The sequence below is a fragment of the Rhincodon typus genome, chromosome 6 (genome assembly GCF_021869965.1).
Source record: "Rhincodon typus isolate 14 chromosome 6, sRhiTyp1.1, whole genome shotgun sequence".
Taxonomy (NCBI): domain Eukaryota; kingdom Metazoa; phylum Chordata; class Chondrichthyes; order Orectolobiformes; family Rhincodontidae; genus Rhincodon; species Rhincodon typus.
Genome location: NC_063337.1, coordinates 82,648,200 through 82,673,199, shown reverse-complemented (window position 1 = coordinate 82,673,199; position 25,000 = coordinate 82,648,200). Strand labels below are relative to the sequence as shown.

Genomic DNA, 25,000 nt, shown 5'->3' with positions numbered 1-25,000 from the left:
CTACACCTTGTTACATCCAATATGTAAATATTTGTGAGTTTAAATATAAGGTATTTTCTGTGCAGAAGCTGTTGACTTAGTCCAATTGGTTTATTCTGGGATTCATGAATGATCCCTCCCTAATTCATCTAATCTTCTTAGTGCAAAAATCTATATCTTTCTCCCTTATGTACTTACCTAGCTCCCATATAAATGTTTTAGCTGCTCCTTGTGGTAGAAACACCTACATTCCAATCACTCCCTGGGGTAAAGAAGCTGTAAGTACTTTTTAAAATTAAAACAAAACTTACTTTTAATCATTTGTAGGCAAGCAGGTGACACATGGTCAATGGTAGTGTCCCTAAGTGTGGTCTTGAGCTTTTTGTAGTGAAAAATAAATTGGATTTTCATGCAGCACTCTGCTTACATTTTTACTTGATTGTTGTAATGAGCATTACAGTAGGGACTGCTTTATGTTTTTTTTAATATCTTTTATAATGGCTTCCCATCAAAGGTAATTATTTGCAGAAAGTTTTGAAACATCTGATGAAATATGGCTGTATATAACTGTTTGTACAGTATCTTTCCTTTCAGCTTCTGTTTTGTGTAACCTGTTCTCTTTGTGTTCCCCTCTCTCTCATCTTTTCCATTTACTTTCTTATAATTTACAACAATTGTATTGTTTCCAAGTGAATGGAGTTTCCACGGTGACAGATGAGATCCTGACAGTTGAGGAAAACCATTCCACTTCCCAGTCGCTTGTCCCCTATTTAATGTTTAAGTCTGTTAAGGATTTTGAACTGAACTTGTACCCAAGGTAGTTGCATGAGTATGAACAGAGTTCTGGTGTTTTCGCAGAGCCTCCAACCGGCACGCAACCCTTATTTTTAAACTCCTGGGGACACATGTCATTTAAAAAAAGCAAAGGTAAATTAAGAATGAAAACTAGTGCAAAATATAAAAACAGATAGCAAAAGCTTATGTAAGTACATAAAAGGGAATTCAGTAGCTAAGGTGAATGTTGATCCCTTGGAGGATGAGACTGGAGAGTTAATAATAGGAAACCAAAATTTTGATTCCATTTTATAGAGGAGGACACTTGTACCATCCCAATAGTGACTGGTAATACAGAGGTTTTAGAAATGGAGGGATCTAGAACAAAAGTCATCACTGGGGAAAAGTACTTAATAAACTATTGTGTTGGAAGGTAGCTTAAGTCTGCAGGGCTTGATGCCCTACACTCTAGTGTCTTAAAAGAAGTGACAGCAGCAACAGTGGATCCATTGGTTATAATATTACAAAATTCCCTGGATGTTTGAAAGATTCCAGTGATTAGAAAAATGCTAATGTACAATCTTATTCAAGAAGGAGGGAGGTGGAAAGTAAGAAGCTATGGACGTGTTAGGTTAATACGTTGTTGGGAAATTGATAGAATCTATAATTCATTATTAAAGTAGTACAAACAGGACACTTGGAAGTTAAAAATAAAATCTCTCATTCGGTGAGGAGTAAATCATGTTTGACTAATTTGCTAGTGTTCTTTGAAGATGCAACAGTAGTGTGGATAATGGGGGTTCTGTAGATGTCGTATATCTGGACTTCTAGAAAGCATTGAACAAGACGCTGCTCAAAAGGTTAATACACAAGGGAAGATGACATGGGGTTAGGTGTAATTAATTTGCTTGGATAGAGATTTGACTAACCAATACAAAGCAGTGAATCAGGATAAATGAACCTTTAACTGGTCAGCAAGACATGACTAGTGGGGTACCTCAGGGGTTGGTCCTTGGGTCCGTAACTCTTTGTAATCTATATTAATGACTTGGTTACAGGCATAGAAAGTACTGTAGCTAAATTTGCAGATGCCACTAAAATAGTGGGAAAGTTAGTTGCAGTGAAGAAATAAATTTACAAATGGGTATGGATTTGGTAGATGAAGTTTAACATAGATATGAGAGAGGTTCTCTATTTTGGCCAGAAAAATGGAAAAGCAAAATACCAGTAAATGTTGAGAAACTTCAGGTGCTTTAGTGCAGAGGGGTCTGGTCGTCTTCATGCATGAGTCACAGAAAACTAGCATGCAGGAACAGCAGGTAATAACACGGCTAATAGAAATTTGGCATTTGTTGCTCAAGGAATAGAGTATGAAAGGAAGGAAGAGTTGCTGCAACTGTACAAGGCATTAGTGTACCTCACCTAGAGTATTGTAGTCCCCTTGCTTGAGGACAGATGTAGTTGTATTCAAGGCAGTTCAGAGGAGATTCATGAGATTGCTTCCAGAGACAAAGGTCTTCCTTATGAAGAGAGATTGAGCAGTTTAAACTTGTTCTTCTAAACTCCAGAAAGGATGACAGGAGGTCTAATTGATGCAAATAATATGCTAAGTGGATTGACAAAATAGATGTAGAAAAGTTGTTTTCTTGAGGGGCAACCTAGAATGAGAGGTCATAGTTTAGGATAAGGGGTAGCAGATTTGGAACACATGAGAAATTACTTCACTCAAAGGAATTTACTACCACAGAGTGCGGTGGATGCAGGAACCTGTAAGAAGGAGATACAGATTTTTAATTAGTGATGTGTTGAAGGGTTATGGAAAGCAAGCAGGAAATTGGAGTTAAGGCTGAGATAATATCAGCCATGATTGTGTCAAATGGCAAAGCAGGTTCGATGGACTGAAATTCCCACTCCTGATCCTAATGCTTGAGTTCTTATCAAACTTGCCTCTTGTTTTGTTTCCATTTTTGTGTTCTGACTGTGTTTCAATAGTTTTCTATTTGTGACTTGTCCTACATGGCCATGTTATAGAGACTCTGACTTAGTTTTATTAAAAAAGATGATAAGACAATCATTCTGACCAGTCTGACTCCCAAAAACACATAATATTCTAGGTATAAGTGAGACAGAACATGCTAACTTCAATGACCCTACTAGATGGGACGATGCTGGACTGGTCACAATGACCAACAAGAGCCAATCCTTGAATCGATCAATGGAGGTAGGATTTCATACGTTGTTCTACAAATGGTTTTTTCACAGTTAAAGGCAGTTGCAGTGGTTACTAAGCTTGACTAACTAGTTATTGTAGCAAATAGATTTTTACAATGTAATTGTTTTAAGCATCCAAATATATTGTATTTCATCCCATCTAGCTCAAGAGTACTGTTGCAACTGTTAAATACCTTCATGACAAGAGTTTTTGAGTAAAGTGAGCATAATTAAATAGAAAGGCACTTCGTGTATAGCCTGGCTGCAAGTCCTCTTGTCAAAGTTGCTCAGTGGGACCAGGGAATGAAGGGGAATGCAAAATTACGTACGACCAAAAGCATGTTGGGAAGGAAACCTTCCTAAGTAGATGCAGCAAGCAAATGACTATTTTGTCCTTGGCGTACCATACATTTTATTTTTGAGCAAATACAAAAATTGGTGGCTCGGATGAAGAACAGTAATGATGACATATTGACACTGGGAATTTCTGTGCAGGAATAGTTTTTGCTATATCAACCTTTTTATTTATTTTCCAAGTTGGACACATGCAGTATGGAATGCCATGTGCAAAACCAATGATCTATTTAACTTTTAAGATGAAATTAGATAACCTTGTCTTGGCTACTCCTGGTAATATTAACCTAACTATTGGAAGAAATAGGCGTGATCTTATGAAAATTTATTCTTGAAGAACCTTGCATGTTGTTCACGTTGCCACTATTATGCGCAATTTCCTAGCTGCGTGCTTAGCATTGAAAGCCCTCTGCTCATCGTATGCAATGTTAGCATTAGCTTTTTGAACCCCTATAAGTGCTTGTTTTGTTTTTGACCCTTTATGATTAATATTTCAGGAAATTAATTGAGATGGAATATTTTTGTGTTAATAAACAGGTTGATAAATCAAAAAGGGACCAGGAAAATTTGCTGGAGGATGAAAAGTCAAAAGGTAAAGTATTTTAAACAAAATAGAATAGACTTGGTTCTTTTCCATTGGGATAGTTTTTATAATGGGCCCCTAAAGGACAAACTTTGCACTGGAGGTCACAGTATTTCTGTTTGCTGAGTTCTTATTCCCCAGCAGAAGGTGGGATTGGAGGCTGGATTGCTAGCAGTTTGGCTTCAAAGGCCAGCATGCCGGCTTGCTGGTCCGTTCTTTCCTTGAGTCTATATTGATGGGGCTATCTTCTGAGGGTGACGTATTCCTACCTGTCAGTCACAGTAGCCAGTTGAGCAGTTAGACTGCTAGTTCTTCACCGCCTTCAAACAGCATTTGCATTTTCCAGATGGGGCTGGAGCTAGTGGATGAAATGATGAAGGCTTCCTAACAGGCCGGTCAGCTGTTGGTTTGACGAATAGGTCTGGATGCCTTCACATCCTGTAGACCCACTCAACAGGGCAGCAAGGACCATAGCTGTGGTAGAAGACCACTCTGTAGAGGGGCCTCCCCACTGCAATGACAACCCTGTTGTAATTTGATTTATTCACGTCTTCAAGAGGCATGTCCACCTTGAAGTGCCTTCATGGTCCAACATGTACAACAACAGCACCCACAAGCTCCATGGAGCTGCCAGCCACTCATCAGAACCCTGTATGGTTCCACTGGCTGTTCCAGATGCTGAGCCAGTCTGCCATCTTTCATTGGATAGGCCTTCCACGATGCAAACTCTTAAACTGGTTGCAAATCTTAGAAATCTTCTCCAGGGTCCTTCCACAGCCATCTTTGGGTTCCCAATCCAGAATTCCATCCTGTGTTTGGAATAGGACTTTGGAATTAAAATTCAGTGCCGTGTCTCTGGGCCACGTATGAGGGAGTCACGTATTCAGGGAAATACCAAATTTATTCCACTAATACGTAGGAGCAAGAATTGCTTGAACGTGAGGTGCATTAACATTCAAACCAGCTGTGTTCTTTGCATTGGTTCAGATGTGTTTGACAGCATTTATGAGGAATCATTTAGCTATTAACATAATAGTTGCGGCAAGCCTTGCAATTGAAGACTAGTAGACAGTTCTTTGTTTACGGTTTCGTTCGCAGGATAAGGAGTCGATTATTTTCATGGAATGTTGCAAAGTTTTCAAATCCTCTGTCCCAGAGGACTGTAAATGTTCGGTCATTGTACATGTTCAAGACAGAGATTAATAAATCTTTTTCTCCCTTTCAAAATTGAGGGATACAGAGATGGACCAGGAAAGTGGAATAGAGTTTAAAAAAAGTTCTGTGTGAATAACTCTTTTTTAAAATGAGTTCTAAACACTTAGCACAATATATATGATGATTCTGGAGCCACTCTCAAATTGTTGCAACATTTTTTTGGATTCTATAGGTAGATTCCAAAATCTCTGCATTTTGTAACCAAAGCACCATTTCCCAGTTGTGTATAAAATTTTGTAGTACAACTATTTAATTATCTGGACTCCACTTAGACAATTTTAAAATAAATTGCAATTTCCTTTTACTTTAAATTTAAGCTTATTGCATTGATTTCGCTTGATGTTGCATCTGAATGTCAATGTGTATAACCCTTAAATACAGTTAGAATTTTTTTTTAATGTATAATCCATCTTTAGAGAACTCTCTCAAGTGTTATCACCTAATGTTTTTATGTGCAACTGCAGAACCATTATATATTCTCAGGAAATGATTCAAAAACTGGCCTCTACCTTAATATTTTTCCACTGATAGAAATATTGAGCTTTCAGTCCCCCTTTTGGGGCTAAAATTCTACTTGTGTGGTCCAAAGAGATGTACTGAAAATCTCAGCTGGGAATAATACAGTTGTGTGGGTGTATTGAGTAAAGGCACTTGAAGCTATCTTCAAAAGGCATTCTGCCATTGAATGACAAAATGTAGTCAAAACAATTCTTTCAAAAAAAAATCAAACACATCACTGGTGTGATATCAAGGGAATGTGCAAGCAGCTTGTGCTCCTGTCATCGTGTAATTTTGAGGTCACTCCTAGATTAATTTCTGTATGGTATAAACTGTTCATATTATCTTTGATCTCTTTCCACACTAAAATGTTATGATTTACTGTAAGCAGATGGTACTGGAAATGGTTAAGTTGAAAGTAGTAACTGCTAATGCTTTACTCCATATTCTTTATTAAACCAAACTTCAGTTTCAAAATTTATTTGACACACATCTGTACAGGGACTTGGTACAAATTGTGTGTCAATTTCACTCTGAATTTGACATTAAAGGGCTTCCCTGGTCCCACCCACCTGTAACAGCTTCTCATCAAACTTTTTTTTAAATTCATTAGTACATGGGATGCAGTCTTGGCTGGCAAAGCCAGCATTTATTGCAGATCGCGAATTGCCCTTAATTTGGGGGTGAGGCACCTCCTTGAGATTCAGCAGTCAATATGATGTAGGGAGCCCTGCATTGCACGTTGGAAAGGAGTGCCAGGATTTTGACCAGGTAACAGTGGAGGGATAACACCATAGTTCGAAGTCAGGATAGTGAGTGATTTGAGGGAAATCTTAGAAAAGTGGTAGAATTCCCATGTATTTGCTGTCTTTGTCCTTCTAGATGGTAGAATTTGCAGGTTTGGATGCTGCTGTTTAAAGAGCCATGATGAGTTATTGCAGTGATTCTTGTCACAGTGCAGCGACTGTGGATCATTGGTGGAGTGAGTGAATGTTAAAGGTAGTAGATTGGCACCCTATCTGGTGGGTTATATTATCTCGGATGGTGTTGAGCTTCCAATGTTGCTGGAAATATGTGCATCCTTCCAGGCAAATTGATAGTGTTCCATCGCACACCTGACCTGCGCCTTGTAGATGATGGGCAGGTTTGGGGAATCGAGATGTAATTTATAAGCTGCAGAATTCCTAGTCTCTGATCTGCAATTATATCCTTGATAATTAAATGGCTCATCCAGTTCAGTTTCTGGTTGATTGTAACCCATAAATGTTGATAGTGGGTGATTCATTGATGGTAGTGTCACTGAACATCATGAGAAGATGGTTAGATTCTTCCTTGATGGATCTCATCTGAGAAAGGAGGAAGAGTTAGGCGTAAGAGATGGGTGGTACGGTGGCTTAGTGGTTAGCACAAGGTGGATTAGCCTGGGGGGAGAAAAGCAGGATTACAGACACAGGGTGAGCTACTCTTCGGAGGGTCAATGTGGACTTGATGAGCTGAATGGCCTAATTCCATATTGTAGAGATTCTATGAGATGGTCATTGCCTGGCACTTTTGTGGTGCAAATGTTACTTTGTCACACAAGTTTAGTTTTATAATAATCTAAATTAAATAAGTTAAATCTGCACTAGGGGGTTTTAATCTTTAAAACAATCCAGTACTGAAGAACATGCATTAAAGTGATAGGTTTCAGGTTATGTTGATGAGGATCACTCACTATCATTACTGGTAGACAATAATTAGCTCTGTGACAAAGGAACGGGTTTTGCAGTTTAAACGTTTGTACTGTTCAAATATTTCATGAGTTCTGTGAGTAATCTATTGTGTTTGGGAACTGGGCAAGCAGTTTTTGAGTTTCCAGCCAGATTGAGGCATCGTCATGGAGACATGCTGACTGCAAGCCAGGAATTTAAAAAAAAAATGGAGAAGTTCTATTAATGGCTAGCGCAGTTCACCTTTTCTGTAGTAATGGCTAAATTGGCACCATTTATGTCCCCACTTTAAGACAACGCTATTCAAATATTAATGCTACATGACTTCAGTTGACTGTTCCTCTTTCACAGCTTGAACATGAATGTTTGGTACATATCAACAGCTCAAATGTTTTTTTTCTGAAGTTGGTGAGGGTTGGAAATTTTACTTTATTTTCTCATGCTTGGGGAGTAATAAAATCCTGGAACAGAGAAAGTAAGGTTCTAATTTTATCCATTTATGTTACTTTCGTGACAGCAATAGATGCTTATAGAATTCACTACAAGTTCTGGTCATCAATATGATTTAAGGCTATTAAGGAAAGAAAGAAAAACTGAAAGTGAATTCCATGTTAGATTGAAGTTATTCTGTGGTTTTAAATTTTGTGTTCTTCAAGAATATTCATTGCTGTAATTTATTAAAGTTTACCCTCATGGGTACATGTAACTTTGCTTAATGGCTGAAATAAATTTTGTAGTTAATACATTTTGTATTTTTGCTTTAGCGTTTGAGCCCCTTAGCCTGAGAAACTTTAAAAGGCGGTCCCAATTTTTTGAACAAGGTAAAACAATAATTAATGCCTATATGTATTGTGGTGTTATCAACTAGGCTTCCAATTATGTCAGCTCTGTTTCAGTACTTGGGCAAATCCTCACACTTCTGCCTGTTTATCTGCTTCATAAGGCTTATGATTTTATAAATGCTTCTCTTTCTTTAGGCTCATCAAAGTTCTCTTGCAATTCGTTGGTCTATCTTTGTGGTAAAGGTTATGCATCATATTTGACAGATGTTCTCATTTTGAAAGTGCAAATAAGAAGTTTCCAATTTCTAACCATTGTTGGATATTTGGCAAACTAATATTTGTTTTTTTAATTTCATTGTGTGTAAATGCTTGATGCGAACATGCACAGGGTGAAACAACGCACAATTTGAAGGCTGTACCGCCATTTTAATGCACCACTTTACTTTGCAAATCTGTGTTCGAATTCAAACTGATTGGTTAGACAATTTGAAATTTAAACTGTTGCATTTGCTAAATGGATTTTGTTTGAGAAAAATATATTCTGCAGACCAGGTTTGCAAAAGTGTACATTTACCACAACCTGCAAATGATGGTACAGGTCTTTTTTTTAACATTTTGTCCTTGCTTGGTGTCTTCCTGCAACTTTGAAATGATTTGGCCCTTTGCACCTTCTTTCCCTTTTCCTTGCAACAGTATTTCATTTGTGTATTTTTGGTGCCATAAGCATTGGAAACCTATGGCACCAAACAAAAATGTGTTTGACAAAAAAATGCATTAATGTGAGTACTGAAAATGATTAATATGAAATAGCACAAAATTCAGAGGTTGTCGTCTTTCAGTGGCTTTAATAGACATTCAGATGTTTTTGTACTATTACAGTTTGGGCTTTATCCCAATATCTTCATTTTAAGCAACGTGACAAAATTTCTGTAGCGGCTCAAGTCTTGACTGAAATTTGCACCTGTTACTCATTGCTGTGGCTGTGTTTATCTCAAGCTTAACAATTAACTGGAGTGCTGTGCAAGGGAATATAGGGTTAGAATTACACTTTTGATCATCTCAGACTCCTACCCATTGATGAACTTGTGCAGGCTGAATTTTTATCCTCTGAGATTTGTAGACAGAGAATGACTTACAGAAGCAAAAATATGAGTGAAGTTCAAGGCAGTTCATCAAAATTTTACACATACTGATTTAGCTGTTTTAAACAGCAAATCTTGTTTTCTTGGCAAGCTCCTATAAGTTGCAACCACTAGTTTAAAGTCATAGTCATAGTCATGGAGTAATACAGCACGGAAACAGGCCCTTCGGTTCAACTTGTACTTGCTGACCACATATCCTTTACTGGTCTAGTCCCATTTGCCAGCATTTGGGCCGTAACCCGTCCAATTCATGGACACATCCAGATGCCTTTTAGATGTTGTAATTGTACCAGCCTCCTCCACTTCCTCTGGCAGCTCATTCCATACATGCACCACCCTCTGTGTGAAAATGTTGCCCCTCAGGTCCCCTTTTAAATCTTTCCCCTCTCACTTTAAACCTATGCCCTTTAGTTTTGGACTCCTCTACTCTGGGGGAAAAAGACCTTGGATATTCGCCCTGTCCATGCTCCCCATGATTTCATAAACTTGTGTAAGGCCTCCTCTCCAGGGAAAATAACCCCAGCCAATTCAGCCTCTTCCAGACCTCAAACCCTCCAAACCTGGCAACATCCTTGTCAATCTTTTCTGAACCCTTTCAAGTTTCACAACATCTTTCCTATAGCAAGGGTACCAAAATTGCGTGCAGTATTCTAAAAGTGGCCTCACCAATGTCCTGTACAGCTGCAACATGTCACCCCAACCCTTGCGTCTTATCAGAACACAAATGTCTTGGTTATAGGGGTAATTCAAAATTGGGGCAATTTCTAGGATGCATTTACCCTTCACCTTGGTTACTTGAACAATTTATTGTCAATTTCCAGTGATACCAATTATGAATTCCAGGGCAGTGGGTCAATTTTTTCTTCTCCTGTTAATCAGTAATGTAATCTTAACATCAGCCAAGCTTACTCTTCATTGAATTCAACTAGTAACATTTTACGTGATATTAACAGCATTCCAGTGTCCTGGGGGTGTACCCCACAGGGTGGAGGTTAAACTTCTCCTCGATTACTCTAATTAGTGGAGCAAATAAGGGAGGAGATCCAGCATTCATTCACAAATGTTGGATTTCACATACCAATCAATGTCTTTGTTCTTGCAGCTGCTAAATGTCTTTGAGAAGTCTTTCAGTGTGTTGTAACATTACATTGTGTTGGTGCAAAGTTCAGTTTAAAAAAAGTCTGTAGTGACTTGTACTGATGCTGTTTTGAAAGAACTCATATCGTTGTGAAGCAGCCACAACCACTGTGCTGTCCAGATGAACAGCAGTAATTTTGGTGCTGTACATTATCTTAAAAAGTTCTCTTTGTTCTTCTACAGGCGGATCTGAATCTGCAATGAGTGATGTAAGTAAAGTACAAATTCTTCCCCTGGATTTTGGTTTTGAAATATCACTCAGCTGCTGTAAAATTACTGTTTCTGATTGTGCATTTTTTGGTTCACTGAAGGGAGGCAATTTTGCCTTTTGCATAAATCCCAGAATTAGAGACAAAACAAGATCATAATTAACGATCATTTCAGAATTCAGTCGACTGCTTACAAAAACACTTGACATTGAAGAAAATTATAATCACTGTGTGTTGTTATTAATAAATAAAAGTCAAAGTGTTACATGCTTTCTTCTTGCTGTGGTATGTTAGCTACAAATTCCATCAATTAGTGTTTCAAGTCGATGGTCTTGGAATCCTGAGGAGGAGAGAAAGCGCCAGGAAATATGGCAGAAAGAGCAGGACCGATTGTTACAGGTACAGTGTGGCTATACTGCTAGCCGCATGGTGCTGAGGTGGTCTTGCAGATTTACTAATAAATGCTTTGCATGGATTTTAGTCCTTTTTAACGTAGAACCGTGTAACACCAGGCTAATGTGTCCATTCCATTATACAGCTGCTTAACATATTTGTGCAAAGCATGAATTAAAGCAGGATGCAAGCCATTGGGCAATCAAGACCTTTCCAAAAATCCAACTTAGAATTTTTTTGAAGTTTCTTAATTTTCTAATCCTATTTCTACCTGTGGAGAATGTGCATCTTAAATTTCTAATTCTCTACTTACCTTGAGTGTCAAGTATCCCCAGCTGCCAGAGCAATCCACTTGTTCATAAACTTATACAAATGTCTTTTGAGACCAGTTCACAGAGTGCATGTGTGTGGTCTTCAGTCAGACCGTTTCCAGTGAGGACTTTCTCTTGTGCAATATCATCTTTCCATGATGAAGTGGCTGATCTGTGTAGGGAAGATTTGGGATGCCTGTGTCCATGCACATGAGGCTAAGGGTACCACAATTTCAAGATTTAATTCCTTGATCAAGTTTGTCCAAATTTCTGTCCCCAGCCTCAGTTGAGTGACGGACAGAATAGCTGAATCTAATGCATTACCTTGTATTGTCAGTTGTCTGAGAATATTGTATTGTTTGGGACTGGAACATTTGAGGTTTGTTTAGTCCCGCAAATATAAAGCAAATTCAAATTCCAAATTCTTGCAAATTCAAATCAAGAATTTCCCATTCACAGTAGCTTTTCAGTGAAACCTGCCAACACTGTCAAATTAATATATTGCTCAGTTGTGCATGACTTATAAGTTTTTAGATATGTGCACATTGATTATGATCACTGAAAAGTTCAATTTATTTGGCTATCAGAATATTTGTTTTATAATCCTGTTTTTTTTTAAATTAAAAACTGTCTTGGTGACCAGTGGGCATGCACTGCATTTCGTATTGTTCCAGAATTAATCTGTATTGTCTAAACCAATTTCCCATCTTTGCCCTCTAAGGAGAACATAACACTGCTCTTTCCTCACACTGTAACCGTAATGCTAGCATATTATCATAGAGCACTGGTTATAAAAAGGGGATATGCATGAAGTAGAGCGGTGATGGCTTGAGTATTTTATTGTTATTGTTTGGTGGTAGTTCTTAGAACCCTTGCCAAACCTAGACTTGAGGCAAATGTATTCATCTGAAATGACAGAACTCATTGCGGTGGGCACCACTGACCTTTTACATGAAAAAAAGTTACAAAGTTCATTGAATCTGAATCACTTTTACAATGTTAATACCTGTGGTATAGTTTGAAATTCTAGTATTTTAAATCGTGGATTTCATTTTTTTTAGTGTAAGTCATACAAAAGCTGCCAATTTGTTAAATTTGGTAATGTGCAGGCTTCATGGTTTAAATAACTGTGAATTTTGGCAACTCCAGACTCTTAATTTTAAATATCATATTTCTGATCCGACCAATCAAAACCAGCATTCTGAAGATTGCATGGCAGTTTTAGTTTAATTCTAGTTTTGGCATTGGTAATTCATTCTAGCAGCACTGGTGAGGCAACACAAGCTTTTCTTTGCTTCAATGTGCAAATGCTTTCATTTACTTGATGGTTCTGATCATTTGGAACTGTTAGGAAAAATACCAGCGGGAGCAGGAGAAACTACAGGAAGAGTGGAGAAAGGCTCAGAAAGAAGCTGAACAAGAAGGTTCCAAGTACTACGAAGAGGTAAATACATTTACAGCAATAACTAAATGGATGGCAGGGTGATGAATATAGATGGGGAGGGAGCAGGCTACCACTCTCTGAAACAGTAATGAGTTTTATTTATTTTTAGTTATGGGGGACCAAAAGGACACAACTTTCCTGTAGTGTTAAAATATTGACCTGGATGATATATTCTGGGATTTTGCAGTTTCATGTCAAAATAGACCAAATAAATGTTCCTATAATAGATCAAAACTGAAATATTAGTATTTCCCTTTATGATGTTATAATTACATGTTCGTATCACTAACAATTGGTAATGATGTTTTTGAGCAAAACATATTTTTAACTTCAGTTGCAAGCATTTTTTTAATCGGTATCATTCTTTCTCTTACAAATGCTATTTCTTTTCCTAAAACTGAACTGTTAGGCAAGACTACTTTTTAACCTGATAACACTTGGATATTTTCTTTGACTTGCTCAGGGAACAGAATGGGGAGCGTTTTCTTCAATCATTTATTTTCCAAAGGCTAACGAAAGGCCATTTTTTTTCTCCCTGTCATTTAGGACCTCCATGATTTTAAATGTTCATTCTTTTGACTGCATTCTATAAATGGAATGTTGCTTGTATTCCTTCGGGCAAAATGGCACGAAATACAAAACATGCATGGATGCTGCTCGTTTATCAGAAATTCATGCATGAGTAAGTTATCCTCCCCAAGTCATGCAACTGCCATTTCATTATACGTGTGTTGAAAATGTGTTCAACTTTCAAAGTGCATGCAGAAAGGAATTTCCCTTCTAAGCTGTTGTCTGCAGTTCAATTTGTCTTTTCAGCAAAATTCTCAACATGTTTTGCTGCACCACATTCTACTGTGGCCAGCCCCAGTTGGGTCAATGACGGTGCAGTGTTTGCAGACATAGCTGGATAATAGTCGGTAATTTAGTGTCTGTGTTTTTTTTAAATGTATGCGGTGGTTGTGCATTATTCCTAATAATCAAATTCTCACGTCGGTATCTTCATACTCGTTTGACTTTAACTGGTTCTGAAGTCTGAGTCGTGCTTGAAACTCAGTATGGCTTTCTTGTATTAACAAAAAGTGAGTTAATTAATTACTACCTGTAAATACATAAGATTCCTGGTTTAATCCACATTACCAATATGAATTGCCCCAGAGGAACTGTCGGGAGAACTGCATTTGGCTTCACTATTCTAATGTTGGATTCAAGAAGGGTTGGCTTCAAGGAGGGTTGGATGTGAGCCCTTGCTTTTTGTTTCCGATTGCTAGCCAGTAATTTGTACCAGAAGGAATATGCTGGGATTTCAGATGTTGCTGAACATTTCACAAACAAGTAGCCTCTTGTAATGGGCTATTATTCCAGTTGAGGAAAGGCCACTTGAATGAGGTACTGGAGAATCTGTTCACTGCAGAGGTGTCCAACGCATCCTTAAAAAGGTCATGGTGAATAGAGAAAGGCAATGGTGACAATGAGGAGGCTATGGTGGGAAAAGAAGATGAGTTAAATACTTTCTTTGGGAGTAAGTGCTTAATCTTTTTTTAATATTTCCCTTTCGCACTCTATGTATATCTTAGTAAAGTTGTATATAAGTATCTTCTGTCTTGTTAAATTAATTAACTTTAAACTTTAACAGGAGCGCAGGATACTACAGGAAACAAACACTCCACAATCCCCTTCAAATACTGTGGATGGGCCTGTAGAGTTCAAGCACCAGTATACTTCTCGAAACTGGATTACGTCTTGGAGTAACCAGGAATCTGAGGACGAATCGCAGGAACTGGGAGAAGGAGAGGATTGGCACAGAAGTGATGATGACGAGGCAAGGCAGCGAGAAGAATTACGGTCACAAGAAGAAAGAAGGCGTCAAGAAGAAGAAGCAGCAGATCACCTTGAGCAGGAGAGAAAACTGCAAGAGAAAGAACGTGAACAGCAAGAACAATGGTATCGTGAGCGAGAGCGACTTAAAGAAGAGAAGAGGCAGAGACAACAAGCAGAGCAAAGGGTTTGGTTAGCAGAAACTGAAAGAACAGAGGAATATCAGCCCCAGTGGTAAGATTTTGAACCAACTGTTTTACTGAGTTAGCTTTCAGTGCCAGATGTTTGGAACTCCATTCCCAACCAGCTGTAATCCATTTAAAATACGTTACGTCCTGCATTTTAGTGATTGATTATTAATTTAAGAGAACAAGAAATATCTTCAAATTCAAGTGAAGTTGTGTAAAAATAACTATGTATGAAATAATGTACAACAAATTGCAGATGCTGGAAGTCTGAAACAAAGCCAGAAATTGCTAGAGAATGTAGCGGGTCTGGCAGCATCTGTGGAGAGAAAAGAGAGTTAACATTTCGTGTCTTGTGACATCCTTCAGAAATTATGCAGCATGCGGAGGAAAGAGTGGCATTTATCTTGGTGACAAGGTGTGGCGAATGGAAAAGGAGTGAGCTGGGAGGTGGAGCCAGGCCCCAGAGAAAGGGGAGAGAAAAGGGATTGTTGATTAGGCAGGGAAGAAGAAAAGCTAGATAAGTATTAATGTGGATTGAGTGGATGAAACTGAGTTGGCTGCGCTGAAAGCAACCTGATGACAAGATTTGGAGTGTCTGTTTGAGTAAAAGACATGGAATATGGGGTTCAGGTCTCCAACTATCAGCTTACTGTGTTCCCCCATCCCCGTCTCTCAAATTGTGGTACAGCTATGTTGAAATTTCCATGAGCTGTCCAATAGATTTTGTTAACTGTGAGTTTCTGTAGTTGTTTGTTAATGAGGAAGGGGTGCAATGTTAATTGTCCTGAGGAGCTTCACTGTTTATAAGAAAGGAGGCAGAAAATTTGTTCTCAAATTCGTTCCATTGAGTTTTTTGTTAGCAATCAGAATTATTCAGATTTGTTGCGATATGCTGTTCTTTCTGAATCTGATTTTAAGAAATGAATGGTATATTTTCTCCCACTTGGTGTACTAACCAGCCTGCAATGCTATTATGATTATAGGGCAAAGTCCAAGTCTACCTCTGACCTCGATGAGTTTGTGCCTGCCCAGGGACATGGTGAGTTTCTTTGTCCTGAATGTTTCAACTTGGGAGTTAAAACAGATTTGAATTTTCTTTAGCTAGCTACTTGAACCAGCCAGTGGCTGAATCTTCAATTAATGGAGAATATTTTAGCTTCAGTTATTCCATAAAACTAAGTTGTGTAGCAATCATAAATACTTGTCGAAATGTGTTTTACTCCTAATTGCAAGGGATCAATTATTTCTCAGTATCCCTTTGACGTTCTTAAAATAAATTGAATGCAATGCAACTTACTTAAATTTGAAATGTTCCACATAATAAACACTAGCCTGGTGCAAACATCATTATTGGAGAGCAAAGTCATTCCTCATTTGTTTCAGTATGAGATTTCTTTCCGATTTAAGGTATGTCACAATAGCACCAAAACTATGCAGCTAAAAACAAATGAGTGGAATTAGTGTGTGTGTGCTCGTCTGTGTAAGTGCGTGTGTGTGCTCGTCTGTGTAAGTGCGTGTGTGTGCACAATGATAGGTGGGAGCAGAAATTTGAAACAGAATTTGATAATTTCTTCACTTTTGCCTTTTAACCTTCTGTTTAAACACTTTGAAAACGTTATCCTTGCATGAGCGCTAATGGCCTGCTGTGTGCATATTTGAACGTGTATTTAGGTGTAGGTGTGAAACCAGTGGGTGGTGTGGCCCAGTGGCTGCTTGAGGAAGAAAATCTCCGCAGGCGACTTGGGAAGACACAGGAAGCTACACGTGTTGAATTGGAAACTGAGAGGCTGAAAATCCTTAATCAGATGAAATATGCTGACCCAGAGAGAGGTGGGGAATACGCCCTCTGATCAGCAGCTAACCTATACCCTAATTTCTCTTTGTCACTCCAATGATCGAGCTAATTAGCACCTTTTCAGCTGCACTTTAAGCAACTGTTTCCATTTTAAAGCAATTTGTTTTTCCCCTTGAGAGAGACCCTCTGCTCAACTTAAAAATGCTCAAGTTAATCATCATAGTCGCTTGCTAATTGTACGTGTTTTCCCTTGACGTGCATGAAATACGCCGAATGGGCTGATGCAGATCTGTGCTGAATTTTGGATGGCCAATGTTTTAATGCTGAATGTACTATTTGTTCATTGTAGTTGGCTGATCTCTCTTAACAATAACAATCTTAATTTATTTTTCCCAAGTATGATTACAATCTACTAATGAAAAAGACCATTCTAAATCAATTTGGCGCTTGAATTGGTTATTTTTGGCTATGCTGATTTAAAAATTGTAATAACATGCAATGACACACTGCTCATTAAGTCCATAAAGAATGCTTTCCATTGATTCAGATGATATTTGCTGATGACATAATTATGTTGGAGAAAATGCTGTGCCAATTCATTGGCAGAATTATGGAAATGTATTTCAGTACTGATATGACGAGCTTGAGTTTGCTTAATTCACCCCATTTCAATAGTGTTACTTGCAATTGCAAGAGCCCCATCTTAATGGTGTTCATTTAAAAGCAATCAGCTGGGATAAGCTCTTCCTGGTAATTTAGGTGGATTAAAGGGCAGTGGCAAAACATTTACACCCTTAAAGATTTTTGGTTTGGTTGTTAGGTGACACGAAGAGCAAAGCCCCAGACAACTCGTGGATTAAGAGTGAAACGCGACCAAAATCTTCACAACAAAAAGAGCCACCACTCTCGTACGCTGAGCAAGAACGACAGAAAATCCTACAGGAAATGCGAAGAAAGACCCAGCTCCTGAATGATAATAGCTGGATTAGGCAGCGTAGTGCCAGTGTTGCCAATAAGACTGCACCGAGCAATTATGGATCAATGAGAAGGTAATAACCATAAAAAAAAGTCACAGATGTAGTCTTCAATCTGCCACCCAGTCTATGAATTACCATCCTAACTGTGTGTTGCTCTAGCCTTCCATAAAACATTAGGTCTCATTGCTATCCCTATTGTCACGGTTTTTTTGTCAACTTATCCATTTGATAACTCTTCTATCCATATGTGTAAATAATTTCAATCAACTAGTCCATGTGCAATGATATGCCTCTGAGGCAAGTGGACTTGGAGCCCAAGTCCTCTTCATACTTGTAAAGGAAGTGTCCATCCTTTGATCACCCCTTTCCTCTTGTTGCATAATTTAGTGTTTCTTTGTTCCTTTGCTTGTATAGAATCCCCTACAATGCGGAAGCAGGCCATTCTGCCCAAGAAGTCCACACCGACCCTCCGAACAGAAACTGTACTATAAATAAACTCCCGGATTACAAATGCCTGCGACTGTTTGCAGGCTCAAACTGTCAGCCAGCACTAATCATTAGCTATAAAATCAATTTGTTTGAAAAAATGTCAGGAATGTATTGCTTTAAAATGAAAAATATTAAGTTCGTGCCCACTAGTCTAATCATCTTCTACTTTCTTACTTGGTTTTGACTTGCTAATGTATGGGAAAAGTCAGTACGTGGAATAAGTGTGATATGTGACCAAAAAGATCAAGGTAAATGCCATAAGACTTTCCCAAAAAGTCTCTTGCTGTAATGCATCGGGTACTGATATAATGATATTACCAGATGATATCGGAAATGTGGTGTAGGCTACCGGCCATTAGATAATTTTATTGAACATTAAGCAGGTAAAAGAACCTTAGAAGAACAACCAAGGCGTTTCCCCTGCATTAAATTTCAACATTAATCTCACCCTTCAAACACAGATAATTGCATCTTTCATGGCTGTTTAATATCATCAAGCCATCTGGCTCTCACACTCTGCTGGTTTTGCGCTAATTGCTATTTCCTTGCAATACAGCATTAGAAATAATCTCAGTGCCTTTTGAAGCTGTCAGGAAACTTTAAAGCATTTTCTTTCCCTCATAATGGCATTTAGGTCATCAGTCCTTCACAGGATTCGATAACAAAACAGTGTTTGCACACAGCAATGCAGCTGCCAAATGAACATGGAGTATAAATGGTCCCACAGGATGTCTGTAATTGGGTGGAATAGCTTAAACCAACATACCAAACACTTTGATCTGTGAAACAGTGCCCCTGCCAAGAATCAATGGTAGCAATTAATGATTGGCAAATCCAAGGTTGGTAATTTAACCCCACGTACACTCCATGTTGACAGAAATAAATTCGAGCAATGATCACTTTTTTTAGAGCGATATTGCCCTCTCATCACCGTCCCAAACCTCATCTAAGTGCAAGACATTCACATTTCCAAATATCATGAAGTTCTCATGCCCTACTGCCAGGTGAAAATGACTTGATTAGATGCATAAACACAGGCTATTTCTTACATATGGGATGGGCAAGCAGGATTTCAAATAATAAAATGTTTCAAGCAACAAAGTCCAAGTCATTAAAAGTAAAGTACTGTGGATGGTGGGTATCTTTAAAAATAATCTAAGTTCTGAAGAAATACAGCAGTGTCTGTGGAGAAAGAGTTAATATTTCATGTAAAATATACCTTCTTTGAACAGAAGGGGTCTGAAAAGTAATGATTTTTATGCAGTTGACAAGGTGGAGAGCAGGGGCAGGGGATGCAAGTAGAACAGATGTGTGAGAGAGAGAGAGATAGCAAGACCTGCAGATCCTGGTATCAGAGTCCACGCAGCAAGTTAGGCAGCATCAGATGAGTAGGGAAGTCAGTGTTTCGAGTTGGGAACCTTCATCAGCACTGGGGAGGGGAAAGGGAGCTCGGAAATAAATAGAGGAAGGAGGATGGGGCTGGGGGAAGTTAGGTGGGATGGTGGTAGATGGGTGCAGGTCAGGGGTTGTGGAGATAGATTATGGAAAGGGTGCGGCGGACAGGTGAGAAAGATGAAGAATAAATAGGAGACGGGGATGAGAGGGAGGGTTGAACATGGGATGAGGCCGGGGGTGGGGAGATTTTAAAACTGGTGAATTCCATGTTTAGGCCATTGGGCTGTAGACTCCCGAGGCGGAATATGAGGCTGCTCCTCCAGTTTGCGGGTGGCGCCATTTTGACACTGGAGGAGGCCCAGGATTGACATGTCACCCAGGGCGTGGGAGGGGGAGTTAAAATGGTTTGCAATCGGAAGGTGCTGTTAATTATAAAGTACAGAGTGCAGATGCTCCTCAAATCGGTCAAGTGAGTCTGCACTTGGTCTCATCGATGTAGAGAAGACCACCTCGGATGAGGCAAGTGTTACACCTTCTCCAATTGCATGGGAAGGTGGATTGGTGGTAGTGACAAGCTATTGGGAGTGAAGGAGGAGTGGACCTGGGTTTTGTGAAGGGAACAGTTCCTGCAGAATGGGGGGGTGGGGGGAGGATGTGTTTGGTTGTGGCTTCCCGCTGGAAATGGAGTAAAGTACAAACATAAGTCCAAGTGAAGCTCTGCTTGAGAAGATAAAAATAGCAAAGCTACCTTTTGCTACATTTTTAATTGTTGTAGATGCAGGAAATACTAATCACTGATTTGATGGAGGCACCTCGGGTGAAGGTCCTTGTGTTGATGTGAACTATTCTTCCCCACCACCACTGCCAGTTGGACAAGATGAATGTATTTGGGAGCAAGTGGAGAGGGTCAGGCCTAATTAATTGATCATCTCAGGATTGGCGAAAGTTTGCAGATCTTAATTCTCTGCATATTACCCATGTCCTTTGATATTTTCTAAAACTTGTTATAGGTTTTTGCGATCATGTTTGCTGATTTAGGACAATGGAAGCATTCTGTGCCAGATTACACATCACTATGCAACCCAGAAACATTGAACAGTTATATTACGATTACTCTTATTTCAGAGGTGAATCTTTAGACAACTTAGATGCCCCAAAGGCAAACAACTGGGGATCGACTACAGAGCCAGCACATTCCTCGGGAAAAGGATCTGGTTATTATCCAGTCTCCACTTCTAACCGATCTTACTTGCGCACTGCATCATCAACCTTACCACCGCAATCCACTGGATCTTTGAGAACAGCATCGTGGACCAAGAATCCTTCTGTTGCACCAACCAGTCAGCCCCAGATACCACAAAGCAACAGGTACTTGATCATTTGAATGAAAATGTTTTGCACTGATACTGTGTTTCCTGTGTATAGTTCAGTGACCCTTCTACACTTGAAAATAGTTTATTGCATTTACATGGAAAATTCTTTCACATTAACTCACTGATTCTTGACATCTTTAAACACTTTCATGGAACAGCTTGAATGCTTTCCTTATTTATATAATCATAAGTGATGAAATGTACCTGTGTATTTATCATTGTCACTGTCCCCTTGTTAACATGTTGTATACTTCAAAGCGTAATCCAAGAGTTGAATAGAAAATAATGGACTGTAATTAGCACTGCTAGGGATAGAATTAAACTATTTAGCCATCCAGCCTATTCCATCGTTCAGTGAGATCATGACTGACCCATGAATTAACTCCATATATCCTCCTTTGCTCCATATCCCTTAAATAGGCCATTTAATGAAGATTCTAGTTTTCTCAGTTTTAAATTTGCCAGTTGCAGAAGAGAATTCAACTGTTCTACCATACTTTGCCTGAGAAAGTGTCTTCTAATTTTACTCCAAAAATGTCTGGCTCTAATTTTTAGGCTCTACCTTTTGGTCATAGAATCGCCAAGCAGAGGAAAGAGTTTCTTCTGAAGTGTTCTTCGTTGTGTCTTGATCTTAGGCTTCTCAATCCTAGAGAATGTAATGAACAATTGTGTAATCTTTCCTGGCATTTCAACTTTTGGAGTTCAGCTATCGTTTAAATAAAACTGTGTTACACACTCTCAAAGGCCAATATCCCCTTCCTAAAGTTTGCAAAAGCCCAGAACTGCTCACAGTGCTGCAGGCACTGCCTCTTTTCCTATAGATATAAAAGCCAGCATTCCATTTGCCATTATTACTATTTTCTCACAGCATTGTAATGGTTTTTGTACCTTGACCTGCAAGCTTCTTTGGACCACTGCTATCTCTAGCTTTGTACCATGAAGAAGTTATCCTGCTCTATTCTTGGTAGTCCAAATTGGCTCATCTCATTGAGTTGCATTGAATTCAATTTGTCACTTAAACTGTTATTATCTCTTTAACTTTACACCTCCATGTACACTTTGTACAATGTCGCTGATCTTTGCACTGTCATTAACTTGCGTTAGCTTAGATTTTATGGCCTTCTATTTCTTAAGGAATAGTAGTGAACAGGTGAGAACTGAACACAAATCATTGTGGAGCATCACTCGTTGCGTTCTGCCAATTACCGTACTTGCCAATCAGCTAAACTCTCTACCTCTGCCCACTCTTTCAGTTACCTATCTGGATCAATAAGTTGACCTCAATTCGAGCTGATAGTGTCTTGTGAGGATCTTGATTAAGTGCCTTCTGGAAGTCCACATGTATGGATTTAACCACCTCTTCAAAAAATTGTAGTCATATTGTTCAGGCATGGCTTCTTTTTGACAAATCCATGCTGGTACTCATCGATCAATTGATGAAATTGAAAGTGTTGAAAATCTGGTGCTGTAGAAATATTATGGTTGCTCTTTTACAAAAAAAAATGACTTTTAACCAGCCATTATCAGGATGTGTTAATTAACAGTGACGGAAGACATGGCTAGATTTTGTGCTAAATCAAATGTACAGCTACTTTGTAATTGAAATCAGACACCATGCAGAAAGATCACTTATCTTATAGGCTAATAAAGCTTTGGCCTGAATAATACTAATAATAAGTGTTAGAATGTGAATATATTGACTTACTTCTGAAATGATAGATAATGTTCAGGAATCAGTGAAGTTTTAGTCCATCTGATAAATTCCAAAGCTGCCTAGCGTTTTGGAGCCATCTTAAGCTGTCTACCTTTTAAAATGTGTGGAAGTAACTTTCAAGTTTTTATTGGAGCTCCTTGTGTACGATCAGATTTTCTTGTTTTTGTCTTGTTTTTGTCTTGTTTTTTTGTTGTTTTGTCTTGTAAAACTTTCTCCTGTACAGTAGTCTCATGAAATTTTGAGGCCATCAATACCAACGGAAGATAATCAAAATTGAAGTCACAGACTGCAGGCCCAGTACAAGGACTCCACTTTTCCTGCTGGACTTGTATATTGATTCTTTACATTGACCAGAATGTTTCAAACAATTGATGGCTTGAGCATCCCACAGAGTTAGCATCATTACTTCGCATGCCTGTCTAGCCTTCATTATAGTCAGTCCCCTTTTTGTTCTGTATCCAGGTCAATAAGTGGAAAGAAGATCTGTTCATACTGTGATAGTCCTCTGGGCAGAGGAGCTGCCATGATCATCGAGTCTCTTGGTCTTTGTTATCACTTACATTGTTTTAAGGTGAGGATAGGGACCAGCTATGAGACAGGCTAAGCAACCACGAACAAAGTCTGCTGAAGACGAGCATGCTTGCTTAGAACTCTACCACTCGCCTTTGTATTGATATTTTGGTGCATGAAACCATGCAGATGTTCTAAGTTGCATTGCAATTATTGGAAGGTGATTTGCAAGAAAAGATATTACTTTGTTTTATTTGCTTCTGAATTCTGCATGGTTTCGGCAGCTGCAGTATGGAAGCATTTTGGTGCCATACTAACTAACGTGGGACAACTTGTGCCAATAATTCATAATCATAACTTTGGTTCTGTTTCAGATTGGCATAACTTAACACCTTCCTGCTTGCACTTCTATCATTAACAGCTTTTGGTTTTCAGCTAAAATTGAAGGCTCGTCACTATTTTTGGTTTAGTTTGCACAAATCAGTATCTTATCACTTTATCATTTACCAGTAGTTGTTCTTTTTTGGTTCTTCCTGCTAATGTCCACAATTTCACTCCCTGCTAACGCTATATTTTCATCTTCATTGACACATTTGGTACTCGACTTCCCAGTGCAGAGTAACTCAACTATACACCTTATTTCATGCAACTGTAGTCATGAAGGAGACAGCATGACTTTGAAAGACCACTTCAGTTAATTTAAAGATTTTGTTTAAAGTGTTTTATGGTATGTGTGATCTAGTGAATTAAATGTCATTATATTTGGCCAAATGTTATTGTTTATCTCTCCTACCTCTGAATATTTGTAGATTTTCGTTACTGGGCCCATTGTGCTTTGATTAAAAATGCTAGAATACATTAATTTTTCACAAGTCTTTGCTAATTTTGTTCAGCTTAATCACAAAAAAATCCCTATTTTTGTGTAATTGTCCCAAATCAATCTTGCTGACTTTACTCCCAAAATAGAGAACTTACCAACTCTTTAGCCATAGATGGCGATTTTCTCTTTGGCACCTTTTACCAAATCGGGTCAAAGGTACCATACCACTAAATTATTGACATCTACTTCCCTACCTTTTTGCTGCCCAAAATGTCGTCTCAAGAGTGTTTGGCAGGTATTCTGGATCAATGCTATAAACCCACCCTCCCCAAAATAAAACCATTGTATGAATAGGAGGTAAGTAATTGTTTTGGTGGAACTGAACTCTTTGTTCTGTCACCAGTGAGATACCTAGTTGGATAATGGGGGAGAACCTGTGACCCATCTTTTTTATTAAACAACCAATTACTGTTCTCTGCCATGAAAATGGGGAAAGAAAAAATAAATATAAGCTGAGTGGACCAGTGAAAAGAAATGCTGTCTCTTTCTGATTTCATCCCTGTATTTAAATTCCAATAGTTGTGAAATATCTTAGAAAATGTAAATAAGTGAACTTGCTCTCGTACACAGTGCATCTCGTGTGGCATTGACCTTGGGGGTACAGAATCTGGAGCAGAGGTCCGAGTACGGAATAACAGACTCTACTGTAATGCCTGCTACATCCAGTTCAAAGGTAAGTAGAAGTTCAGAAGCAGCATTCTGGAATCTGCTGAGAGATAAACATCGAACTTGTGCGTGATTGTGGAAGCCAAGTTGGAATATCACCCACTTCTTCATGAACCCTATTTATTCAGCTCTGGTTTTCCCATAATCAGGAAAATCTTGAGTATCCATTTTTTTTTTATCTTGTCTTTGTTTGCCTGGCCTCCAATTGCTTTCAGTTCCTATCTTTCTCCTCTTGCTTTTGTCTAATACAGATAAAGCTATTCATAAAAGCAGAATTAGGAGGAGAAATGTAGAACTAAGACAGAGTTGATGTAGATGTGGTGAATGTTTTTTTTTAGAAAGAAAATGTGGCCCATCTTATATAGCACCTTTCAAGACTGCAGGATGTCCTAAAGTGCTTAGTTTCCAACCAGTGATTATTCATTGAAGTATAATCACTGTTAGGTTGGAAACTTAG

The 25,000-nt window shown here is 38.7% G+C and overlaps 1 protein-coding gene across 4 annotated transcripts in view; it reads left to right on the top strand.

Annotated features, from left to right (window-relative positions):
* Positions 1–24,631, top strand: part of LOC109921271 (LIM domain only protein 7-like) — a 218,675-nt gene extending 194,044 nt beyond the window's left edge. For 2 of the 4 annotated variants that reach the window (XM_048598224.1, XM_048598225.1), the window contains 13 exons: positions 2,868–2,974; positions 3,856–3,910; positions 8,088–8,144; positions 10,568–10,593; positions 10,888–10,992; positions 12,649–12,741; positions 14,375–14,790; positions 15,728–15,783; positions 16,416–16,574; positions 17,360–17,588; positions 20,526–20,768; positions 22,950–23,058; positions 24,448–24,573. In XM_048598224.1, the coding sequence (XP_048454181.1) occupies positions 2,868–2,974; positions 3,856–3,910; positions 8,088–8,144; positions 10,568–10,593; positions 10,888–10,992; positions 12,649–12,741; positions 14,375–14,790; positions 15,728–15,783; positions 16,416–16,574; positions 17,360–17,588; positions 20,526–20,768; positions 22,950–23,058; positions 24,448–24,558 (1,766 nt within the window). In that variant the 3' untranslated portion in view covers positions 24,559–24,573. Of the gene's footprint in view, positions 1–2,867; positions 2,975–3,855; positions 3,911–8,087; positions 8,145–10,567; positions 10,594–10,887; positions 10,993–12,648; positions 12,742–14,374; positions 14,791–15,727; positions 15,784–16,415; positions 16,575–17,359; positions 17,589–20,525; positions 20,769–22,949; positions 23,059–24,447 lie in introns of all 4 variants that reach the window. The other 2 variants (XM_048598226.1, XM_048598227.1) reach the window with 2 other exon arrangements.
* Positions 24,632–25,000: the final 369 nt, after the last annotated feature.